The 12,517-nt window shown below is 40.5% G+C and overlaps 1 protein-coding gene across 7 annotated transcripts in view; it reads right to left on the reverse strand.

Annotated features, from left to right (window-relative positions):
* SLC41A2 (solute carrier family 41 member 2) overlaps window positions 1-12,517 on the reverse strand; it is a 140,713-nt gene that overhangs the window by 8,039 nt on the left and 120,157 nt on the right. The window contains exon 11 of one of the 7 annotated variants that reach the window (XM_051846064.2): window positions 9,791-9,883. The exons of the other annotated variants lie outside the window; for them this stretch is intronic. Within the exon in view, the coding sequence (XP_051702024.2) occupies window positions 9,794-9,883 (90 nt within the window). The 3' untranslated portion in view covers window positions 9,791-9,793. The remainder of the gene's footprint in view (window positions 1-9,790; window positions 9,884-12,517) is intronic. 7 annotated transcript variants of the gene reach the window in all.

The following is a 12,517-nucleotide window of genomic DNA, read 5'->3' on the forward strand; positions in this document are numbered from 1 at the left end:
ACAAAAAACAACCAAAAGAGGAGAAGAAAATGTTTTCCACTTGTAGATACCACAAACAAACAAGCAAGCAAGCAAGCAAGCAGGCCACCAAAAAGAAAAAGAAAAAAAAAAGGCACAACAAAACAACCCACTCAAATTTCCAATTTTAGCAGTACTGCAAAGAACCCACCCCCTAAAACAACCTAAAATGTTCAATAAAATACAAAAATTATCTTTTTAAATGCATCACTGAGCTGGCAAGAAAGTGAAGAACCCCAGAAGCCAAACAGGCTTGCTTGGGGCAGGCAGAACAGCAGGGCGGCCTTTGGCCCTAGAGGCATCTACAAGCTCTGTGCATCTGCGTGAGAGGTTGTCTGGGCAGCAGCTCCACTGGGCATTATGTGTCCTCTGCCTTCTCCAGGGCGCACTGTGCTGACAGCAGTGCAGGGCATAGGTGCTAGACAGGAGGCAAAAGCAAGGCTGTTCCAGGGAGTCCACCAGAAGGTTTTTTTTTTCCTTCACATATGTTAAAGAGGTATACCTCTGAACAAGAAATAAACCTGCACCTCAAAGGGTCAGGGGGGAAATGTGTCTGGCTGTGGTATTACATGGTAGAAGCCCCTACACAGCTCTCAGGCCAATATCAAACCACATACGTGGTCTGAACAACCTCTAACTGCGCACTTATTTTAAATTGTTCTCAGGCTGGTAGTGCCTCAGGGTGCTTGGAAAAAGCAAATAAAAAATCCTCTCTGGAGCAGAGGTGTTTGGTGGTGGGAGGTGGGATGTATAAAGGCCACAATGATAATGGACTCAAGGCAGAAGTAAGTTCAGGAGATCCGCAGAACAGGGTGACTAACTGAATAACAATGTATTGTAGACTTGATAACTGTTAAGAGAATACATTTTTTTAAGATTTATTTATTTATTTGAAAGTCAGAGTTACACAGAGAGGAGATGCAGAGAGAGAGACAGAGACAGAGAGAGAGAGAGAGAGAGAGAGAGGTCTTCCATCTGATGGTTCACTCCCCAGATGGCTGCTATGGCCGGAGCTATACCGAACCGAAGTCAGGAGCCAGTAGCTTCCTCCCAGTCTCCCACACGGATGCAGGGGCCCAAGGACTTGGGCCATCTTCTACTGCTTTCCCAGGCCATAGCAGAGCGCTGGACAGGAAGTGGAGCAGCCGGGTCTCAAACCGGCACCCATATGGGATGCCGGCGCTACAGGCCAGGGCATTAACCCACTGCACCACAGCGCCGGCCCCAAGAGAATAAATTTTAAATGTTCTCAACACACACACATACACACAGATAAGTACTGTGAAGTAATAGAAATGCTAATTAGCTTTAGTCATTTCACAATGTATATGTACATCAAAACATGTTATATGTGAAACGTCACTTCAAAATAAATAAATTTTAAAAATTAAAAGTATCAATGTTCTTAAAATATATGAGCTCAGAGTCAATATTTATAATACAGGAAATAAGACATTAATAAGAAAAATTATAATAGATAGCAGAGTTATAGCCAGAAGTATTTCAGACACAGAAAAAATTCAGCATAGAATACTCCTATAAAATAAGTCTGTGTCATACTTTTAAAGAATTAAAAGATGGGTAATGAATAACAGAAGAAATATAAAACAATTAAAATGAGTTATAGAAACAACTTAAATCTGTAGAAATAAAAATTTTAACTGCTGAAATTAAAAATTCAATAATAGAGATTAATAGCATATTAGTTAACAGTTGAAGACAAAAGTAAGGAAATGAAAGACTAATCTTGAGAAATAATAAAAAGTGACACAAAGCTATAAAGAGAAAACATGCCAGAAACAGAGGAAGGCATAAGAAATGGTCAAATACAGCTACCTGGGGGTCTAGAAAGAGAGAAGAGATAACAGGAAGGATGAAGCATGAAAGCAGAAATTAATGATCATAGCAGGGAATGTTAACCTGTCTCTCTGAGGAAGAAACAGATCAACTGGATAAAATTAGGAAAAAAAAAAGATTATCTGGAATACATAATTAACAATCTAATATATATATGTATATATATAGAGAGAGAGAGAATATAGAAGTGAACAATGGGAAAACATATTTCTCTCCCAAATAAAAAGGTAATATTTTTAAAACATATGCATATACTAGGTCCTAAGGATATTCTTAATAAAATCTCAAAAGATTAATATTATAAAGCCCACATTCTGTAATCTAGTATGAATCAAAATCAATGACAGGCACCGTAAAACAAAACCCTTGTACAACTGAACATTTTAAAGTACAGTTAAATAAGTCACAAGTCAAAGAGAAACCATAATGCAAATTATAAAATATTGAGAACTTATCAATAAATAAATCTTTTATATCCAAATTGTGGCAAGTTGGTAATGTAGCACTTAGAGCCTTATGGTAGAAAAGAAGGCTGAAGACAAATGAACTATGTATCCACATTTAGAAGGTAGGAAAAATTCTAAGTCCAAGGTAGAAGGAAATAATAATAAAATACAAAGTTAATGTGACTGAAAATAAAGCTGCTCCCCTGCAAAGGCAAGTAAGATGTTGGCCACCTCAAGATAAAGAAGGGAAGACACAGATCAACTATGAACAACGAGGAACCCCAAGTAGCCTGGCATACAAAAACAGTTTAAGGCCTTCTGTCCAAAAGAAGATCTTATACTGGGACTGGCCAGCGCTGCAGCACAACGGGGTGAGCCGCTGCCTGCGACGCCAGCATCCCGTGGCAGAGCGCCAGTCTGACCCCTAGCTGCCCCACTTCTAATCCAGCTTCCTGCTGAGGAGATCCAGGCTTGGCCATCTGGGGAGTGAACTAGTGGATGGAAGATATCTCCCTTTCTCCTCCTGTCTCTGTAACTCTGCCTTTTGAAATGAATAAATCTTTAAAGAAGAAATTTTTAAATGTGTTCCAGAAGGCCTACATAGAATAATATTCATAGCCTTGATTTTTAATAACAAAAAGCTAGAAACAACCTAAAGTCTATTAAAAGAAGAATGGATAACTGAATTGCAGAATATTCATACAACAGAATAACATACATCAATAAAATAGATGACTAGCAGTTACACATATGGATGAATCTTAAATACAATGCTGAGCAAAAGAATAAAGCTACTTTAACAATTATTTATTTATTTGAAAGTTGGTTACAGAGAGAGAGAGAGAGACACAGACAGACAGACAGAGATCTTCCATTCTCTGGTTCACTCCCCAGATGGCCACAACAGCAAAGGCTGAGCCAAACTGAAGCCAGGAGTCAGGAACTTCATCTGGTTCTCCCACACGGGTGGCAGGGGCCTAAACACTTGTACACTGCTTTTCCCAGGCCATTAGCAGGGAGCTGGATTGGAAGTAGAGTAGCCAGAACATGAGCCGGAGTCCATATGGTTTGCTGGCATCACAGGCGGCAGCTTGACTGCTAGGCCACAACGCCAGCCCCTAAAGTCACTTTTAAGCATACATTCTATATAATTCCATGTCAAATATGTCAGAAGAAAACATTCAGGCATCCAAATATATGCAGTAAAATCATAAGGAAAAGCATAGACATGAGGGTAATACAACTTAAAAAGCTAAAAAATTCCCTATGGGAAGCAGAAAGTGGGGAGTGTTACATTTTATGCTGATGGATGCATGTGCTGGGGTTCACTGTATTAGTATTCTATATATATTCTATATCATCATTTAGTGGATATTTAATATACAATTAAAAATCTTTAGCAATATAATCTTTATTTATTTATTTATTTATTTTTTGACAGGCAGAGTGGACAGTGAGAGAGAGAGACACAGAGAAAGGTCTTCCTTTGCCGTTGGTTCACCCTCCAATGGCTGCTGTGGCTGGCATACCGTGTTGATCTGAAGGCAGGAGCCAGGTACTTCTCCTGGTCTCCCATGGGGTGCAGGGCCCAAGCACTTGGGCCATCCTCCACTGCACTCCCGGGCCACAGCAGAGAGCTGGACTGGAAGAGGGGCAACCAGGAAAGAATCCGGTGCCCCGACCGGGACTAGAACCTGGTGTGCCAGTGCCGCAGGCGGAGGATTAGCCTATTGAGCTACGGCACTGGCCCAATATAATCATTCTTAACTGGGAATTCACTACCTCTGCCATGCCATTCTGATGGAATAATGCAAAGAACCAGTGATACCGAGAACCGTATGACATTAGGAAATGACAAACTAAAAATCAAGGAAATACTCAAATTAAGTAAGTTGTCTCAGTTTCTCACAAGAAAAAATTAAAATGACAAGAATAAACCATATATACACACACACACACACACACACAGCTACAAGAAAATTAGTGTGCTGATTTTCAACTACATGCTAAGTAAAATTACTGAAACATGCCTTATAGCAACAGAATACTAGGGAAAGATGCAGTGAGCAAAGGCTGGGCCCTGAACAACTTAGTTGCTCTTTGTTATTCTCTGCTCAGATCCCAAAGATACCTCTGATTCTAATACCAACCCCCTGCAAATTCCCAGCAAAATACTTCATGGGGAAAAAGAATTCTCATTCATTTAAAAGTATTTACTGGGTGCCTTTCGAAAGTACTAATTAAATTTGAGAAATAATCTTTTTCAAAATCTTACAAAAGCAAGAAAAATGCTTAATTAATCTAATTAACATCTTGGAAAATGCAGCTTTGAGCACTGACAAGTGTGAAAGCCCAGACATAATCAACTTGGACTTCCAGAAGGTTTGCAACTCAGCATCACACAGGGATCTGTAGACATAATTACTGCTGAAATGCCAGCACACTAGGAACTCGATGTTGAGAGTGGCAAAAAAAAAAGGAAAAAAAAAATAGATTACAGAACCTAATCTCTCAGGAATTGCAGTGGCAAAAACATCTACATTCAATTTGGTTATTCAACCTATCTACACCTATAAAAATAAAAATACTCAGAAGTGAACCAACACATAAAAAAAAGAGCAATTTGTGATTTAAAAAGAATGACAAATGATTTCTTGTTGAAACTAAAATCAAGAACATGTTAAAACTCAAAACAACAGTTGTTTTAGACATATAAATCAATGGAACAGCAGAGAGTCTAGAAATAGATCCACACATATATAGTAAATTGATTTTTGACAAAGATGCCAAGGTAATTCAAGAGAGGAAAAGACAACCTTCCCAGTAAATGGTGCTGGAACAACTAGATATCTAAACTGAGAAATATAAATCTCAATCCTTATCTCATGCTACACATAAAAATTTACTCAAAATGGTTAGCAACCCAAATAAAAGATAAAATAGAAAATCTCTGAAGGAAAATAGAAGAGAAGCTTCTCATGGCCTAGGGACAGTAAAGATTTCATAGGAGGCTGGCGCCGCGGCTCACTAGGCTAATCCTCCGCCTTGCAGCGCCGGCACACCGGGTTCTAGTCCCGGTAGGGGCACTGGATTCTGTCCTGGTTGCCCCTCTTCCAGGACAGCTCTCTGCTGTGGCCAGGGAGCGCAGTGGAGGATGGCCCAGGTGCTTGGGCCCTGCATCCCATGGGAGACCAGGATAAGTACCTGGCTCCTGCCATCGGATCAGCACAGTGCGCTGGCCGCAGCGTGCCGGCCGTGGCAGCCATTGGAGGGTAAACCAATGGCAAAGGAAAACCTTTCTCTCTGTCTCTCTCTCTCACTGTCCACTCTGTCTGTCAAAAAAAAAAAAAAAAAAAAAAAAAAAAAAAAAAAAAAAAAGATTACATAGGATACATAAAGCACAGATCACTTTTTTTTTAAACTGATAAACTGAATCTCATGAAAACTTTTTAAGCTGCCATCTGCGATACCAGCGCGAGTTTGTGTCTTAGCTGCTTTACTTCTGACCCAGCCCCTGCTAACGTGCCTCGGAAAGCAGTGGAAGATGGCTAAACATGTTAATGTCACAAAGTTTTAAAGATAGTATGTTGAGTAAAAGAGGGAGACAACAAAAAGTATAATACTTAATTCATTTTTATGAAATTCTAGAAAAAAAAGATAATTTATAGTGACAAAGAACAGACCAGTGGTTGCCTGGAGGCAGGGATGGAAGAGAACTGCCTGCAGAGGAGCATGAGAGAATCCTTAGGAGGTGAAGATAATGGTCTGTATGTTGATTATGGTCGTTGCTATATGGGTATACACACACGTCAAAACTCATCAAGCTCTACTCTTGACATGGGTGTACTTTACTGCATATATATTATCCCTTAATGATGAGTTTTAAAATTGTCTTTGCAAGTTAAAGATTTCATCTTTGTCCATCAGGTAGCAGTGTTCAGCTTTCCCAGTAACAGCCTATAGCCAGGAGTCACCAAGTGATTTCCTGATGAATGAATCTGGCCCTGTATGGTCACAGTCTAAGAATGGTTTTACTTTCTTCTTCTTCTTTTTTTTTTTTTTTTTACATTAAAAAAAAGTCACAAAAAAGTCACATGAAGAATATTATTCATGACATATGAGCATTATATAAAATTTAGTTTCATGAAAGTAAATTCCATAAAGTTTTTGTTGGGATTCAATCTCACTTATTTACATATCATATATGGCTACTTTTGCAGTGTAGTGGCAGAGGTGAGTACTTGTGACACAGATCATATGAACTGCAAGACCTAAAATGTTTATTGTCTAGCCTAATACAGAGAAAGTGTGCAGACCTCAACCTTAACGTAGGACTTCCTCATGTCACCTTCATTAACAAATAATAGGACTGATCAGGTTAAGTTCTGTTCTCAATCCTTTTATTTATTCTATCATGAGATAGAACACAAGCTTTGGAATGATACAAATCAAAGTTCAAATTTTATTCACCACTTAACCATTGGTATGACATTGGGCAAGATTTTTAGGTTTTCAGTTTCTCAGATGATATACATTTCAGAGGCCTAATGAGGGGATTAATGAAATAATATAAACAAATATACATTGTCTGGTAATTAACCACTATAAATATTAGCTATATTCTATACCTAAGTAAAGTTTTTAAGAGCAGTGGTTTATGACATAGGGAAAAAATAAATGAGCCTGATCAGCTACCAGCCAGTTTTTAAATGAGCAGCCATAACCTATCCACTGTTCTTTACCTTATCTCAGGTTATCCCAGAAGTGAGTTACCAAACTTCATTTATCTCCCCCACACCTTGTCATGCCTATGTCTGCACTTAATTTAACATTAAATGTGTGTAACAATACACACAATGTACTCTTTTTACATCTGACTTCTTTTGCTTGGCATTATGTCTGTGACAGTCACAGTATCACTCTGAATATGTTGCTGGGAACTACTGTAAATCACTCTTTAACCCTGCTGTATATGACTGCATCATGAAACTTCACTTTCCAAAATAACTTTAAGCTTAGCATTCTATTTAAGTGGCTAAGATCTTAAAACACCTACATTGTTATAGTATAGAAACAGCCATTTATAGACTATTTTATTTATACTTGTTGAGCATGCAATTCTACTTTGTAAAGATGTGGTTTCAGGGTGGGTGTCTGACCCAAGTGGTTAAGATGCCAGCTGGGACACCTGCATCCCGCACTGGAGCCTGGTGTTGAGTGCTGATTGTACTCTCAATGCCAGCTTCCTACTGGCACACACCTGGGGAGGCGGCAGGCAATGGCTTGAGAAGTTGGGTCCCTGCCTCCACGGAGGGAGACCTGGATTTGAGTTTCTGACTCTCAGCTTTGGCCTGGTCCAGGTGCAGTCACTGCAGGTATTTGGTGAGTTAACCAGCACATGGAAGATTCCTCTCTGTATCTGTATGTCTGTCTGCCTCTCAAATAAATATTTTCAAATTGCTTTCCATCTCTCCAATTGATCTTTCTTTTAGGAACCTTATCAAGTGTTTGCCATATTACCCAAAGTACACTCCAAACAGCTTGAATCTAACTTAACAAATACTTATTTATAGCTAGCATAGGAAAAACTCCAGTAAGATTTCTGGCACATTCAAAGAAGAGTAAGACACAATCACTGCTTTCAGTGAGATCGGAATTCAAATGAAGAAACATAACTAATAATGAGTACCAAAAATAATCCAAGAGTAACACAAAGCTGAATGTTTACTTTAAAAATATTTACTGTGCCAGGAAGGAGGCTAGGTGCTAAAGCTATAAGAGTGAAATTTAATCCATGGATAAGCCTGAACTGGTCACATCCTCTATCAACCTCTAGAAAAATGGGAGAGACTTAGCTGAAAGTTCACACTCATCACAGAACCTAAACTGAGGGTTTACAGAGATTGTCTGGAAGCAGATGATCCATAGCAACTATTAACCCGGATTCTCAGAACAAAGAGAGGACTATGTAAAGTGCACAGTTTCACCTATGACCATCAGAACAAAGTCCTCTGTCACATTCTCTTTGGAATTCCTGTCTTTATTGGATATATCTTTTATGCAAGTCCTAGCTCTTTTATATTTTCAGAAATTACGGTTTTTTCAATGCAAGGCTACTTGTTCTTTGGAGTCAACTGAAGGATATGACTCCCCAATACCCATGATGGACACATCTCATTAGTTCTGGGGAAGTAATAACTGGTGGAGGAAGGAGGAAGAGGAGGAAGGAGGAGGAGGGAGGAGGAGGTGGAGGAGGGAGGAGGAGGAAGAGGAGAGAGGAGGGAGGAGGAAGAGGAGGGAGGAGGAAGAGGGAGAAGGAAGAGGAGGGAGGAGGAGGAGGGAGGAGGAAGAAGGAGGAGGAGAAGGAGGAAGAGGAGGAAGAAGGAGGGAGGAGGAGGAGGGAGGAGGAAGAGGAGGGAGGAGGAAGAGGGAGAAGGAAGAGGAGGGAGAAGGAAGAGGAGAGAGGAGGGAGGAGGAGGAGGAAGGAGGAAGAGGAGGAAGGAGGAGGAGGAGGAAGAGGGGGGAGAAGGAGGAAGAGGAGGAAGGAGGAGGAGGAGAAGGAGGAAGAGGAGGAAGGAGCAGGAGGAGAAGGAGGAGGAGGGAAGAGGAGGAGGAGGAGGATCTCTGTGAATGAAACCTCATCTTCAAGGAGAATCAACAACACAGATAAAGGTCTGAACAATTCCTAATGATTTCTCCTGAAGCTGTGGCTGAGTGAAGAACAAAGGTGAATTGGGAATAATAATAAAAAATTCTTCTCACTTGTAGGAAAAGGCAAATTGTCCTTGTCCATAATAACAAGTAGCCACCAGATTGATTTTAAATTCATTCAATCAGTAAACAACCCGCCTCATTGCACATGTTTTAGAAGCTGACCAATCAATGATAATCCTTGTTTCTGAAGTAGTCAATTAAGAACTAATCCATCCCCAATAAACACACCCCTAAAGGTCAGTCACACCCAAGCAACCATACTTTTATAGATGATATCAATCCACTAGTGCTTTTGAATGTCTGCCAATTCTTGAACTCACACTTTTCTGAAGTCCTACGTAAGATCAATAGTTCACTCAGTACCTCATCCCAGTAGAGCTCTCTCATAATATTAAGTAAAAACTGAACTCTGTCAATTGAACTCTGTAGTCATTTGAGAGACACATGCCTGCCCCTCACACACACTCTCTCTCTCTCTCTCTCTCTCACACACACACACACACACACACACACACCTCTCCCTTTCTTTAGTTCATTCCCTAAGTACCCCCAACAGTTGGGGCTGGGCAAGGCTGAAGCTGGAGCTAGAAACTCAATGCAGGTCTCTCACATGGGTGGCAAGGGCCCAACCACTTGAGACATCATCTGGTGTCTCCTAGGATCTGCATTAGCAGAAGTTAGAATTGGGAGCCAGAACTAGGACTTAAAGCCAGGCCCTCTAATAGGGGATACAGATGTCTTAACTGGCATCTTACCTGTTAGGTCAAGTGCCCACTTTTTTGTTTCAGATATTGAGTGGTGATCTTCTCAATGGTGTTTTCCTCCTTCCCTCTTCCCTTCCTCCCTTCCTTCCCGAGGCAGAGAGACAAGGACAGAAGAAAGAGAGAGCTCTTATCCACTGGCTCACCTCCCAAATGTCTGCAATGGCTGAGGCTGGGCTGGGGCTGAGGCCTGGAGAGGGGAATCTAATCCAGATCTCCTGTGTGTGTGGCAGGAACCCAATCACTGGAGCCACCACTGCTGCCTCTCAGGGTCTGAGTTAGCTGGAAGCTGGAGTGAGGAGCTGGAGCTGGGTATGAAATGTAAGCACTGTCGGAGATGCTGGTGCTTAACTGATGTCTTGACCACTAGACCAAATGAACACCTCTAAGTTTCCCTTTTAATAAATGTATAAATCTTTAGGAACTTTTTGCCTTAATACAGTTCCCTACATGATAAAAAAAAATTAAGATGACCTTTGCTATGCAAAACAAATATGAGCACTTAGCTTTAAAATTAAAAAGTGGCACAATGCTAAATATTTATTTCTAAAAATTGCAAAAAAAATTTAAATTATAGAATTGTTTGGGTCAGCATTTTGGAGGATTTGTTTGGAGGGAATGTTCTGAGGTCACAATCAACCAACACATTCTTCTGGCAAATTTCCTTAATAATGGTTTCCATGCTTTTCAGTTAGGTACCTTCACCTAGCTATGGTGTAAGATTTTTGTCCAGATGATGTGAATATGTCTCCAGCTCGGGTCTGCAATCTCAGCAAGGTCCAGAGCACACTCAGTATCACCCTAAGCAGGACATTTGAGAAAAGGCATTCAGCTTCTCTGGTTCTAGCTTCACCTTCACCAGACCTGACAAGACTGCAGAGAGCTCGCTCTCCCAGTGCCTTGTTACTCAGGGATCCGGCACACTATGCCTCCAACAAAGCAATCACTTCATCTTCTGGCAATACTGGCACAGAGCCCTTGTAAAACTATCTAAAATAGAACATTTTAGGATTAGGAAAGTTTCTTGACATTAAGACTCTATAAACTAAGCAATAATAGCATAACCATACTATTGTCTAACAAAAACATAATCACAAGACATCTCAAAAATTAACCTTTTCCAACTTCCTACCTTAAGATAACCATGCTAATTAACTTCCAAAATTGAAGTAGATATTTTTACAACAGAAAAAACCTCCTCTAGGAACAGCACATCTTCTCAAATCTCCTTCATCATTTTCTTCCTACTTCTCTGTCAACCCAAACTGACAGAAACGTACAAGACAGAGGCAGAACTGTCACACAGAATAAAGTGATCTTCACTTGCCAGCTATAATCTGGTAATTAAAATTCAGAGGAACAAGAAGAGAATGTGGATGAGATCAGGCTACCTGTTAAACACCCCTAGCTCTAGCTTAGCTCCTTACCTTTCCTAAGTCATCTGGGAACAGGATTTGAGTTAGCATAATAACAGTAATAATAAAAGACATAACCACATATAACACATTTAATAAGGGCCTACTATGTGCCAGTACTTAAATATTATTACCATACAAAGAGAAAGCAGCGCTGGCCTCATTTTACATGCAAGGACAGTAAGAACTTGCTTAAGGATAAGCTAATTACTCGCTCAACAACTGGGTGGATCTCCAGGGATTCTAATCACGTTCATGTTGCCACCATATGGCTACACTTTCTTATTTAGAAGATGACTCCAACAGATGGAGCTGGGTATCAGACTCATAGTAGAGAACGAATGCCAGATTCCATGGTTCTGGTTTCTTCCCTAAGAAACTAGCTGTCCCAGTAGTCCACAGACGAAGGTGATAGGGTCTTTCTACATTTTACTTGGTGAACACTATGGTTAGTGGTGCATTAAGCCTGTGATTATAAAGTAAATTGAAAGTATGCCATTGTAAAAATTAAAGGAAAAACTCCCGCTTCCTGGAATACAGAGGAAGAGAACCTATCCAGGAGAGGATTGGCAACTGGACTTCACTCATATGCCTAAGGCCGGGAATGCCCAATACCTCCTAGTTTGGGTAGATACTTTTACTGGCTGGGTTGAGGCATTTCCCTGCAGAACTGAGAAGGCCACAGAGGTAACTAAAATTCTCCTTCCAGAAATTATTCCAAGATCTGGACTTCCAAAGAGTTTACAAAGTGACGATGGCCCTTCGTTTAAGGCAGCAGTCACACAAGGAGTTTCCAAGGCTCTAGCCATCCAGCGTCATCTCCATTGTGCATGGAGACCCCAGTCCTTAGGAAAGGTGGGAGAGACACCTGAGGAAGTTATCTCAGGAGACTCATCTCTCTTGGGTAAATCTGTTACCTATAGCTTTATTGTGCATTAGAAATACTCCTTCAGATAAGTCTTTTTGAGAAATTATATGGGAGACCCTTTCTCCTAATGACCTAGTGATGGACCAAGAAACTATTAACCTTACTAAGTTAGTAACTGAGCTGGCTAAATTCCAACAGGCGCTTCAGCAATTACCTGAAAAAAGGCCTAGGACTACAGGAATTCCTAAATTCAATCCTGGAAACTTAGTGTTAATAAATGCCCTCCCCAGCCATTCTCCCTGGGAGGGTCCTTTTACTGTTATTCTGTCCACTCCCTCTGCAGTAAGGTCTCCGGACATGAGGCCTGGATCCATCACACCAAAGTAAAAGTCTGGACTTTGGAAGGCCCAGCAGACTCAACAGCTGAAGACGACTTCG

This window comes from Oryctolagus cuniculus, chromosome 11 (genome assembly GCF_964237555.1).
Source record: "Oryctolagus cuniculus chromosome 11, mOryCun1.1, whole genome shotgun sequence".
NCBI classification, from domain to species: Eukaryota; Metazoa; Chordata; class Mammalia; order Lagomorpha; family Leporidae; genus Oryctolagus; species Oryctolagus cuniculus.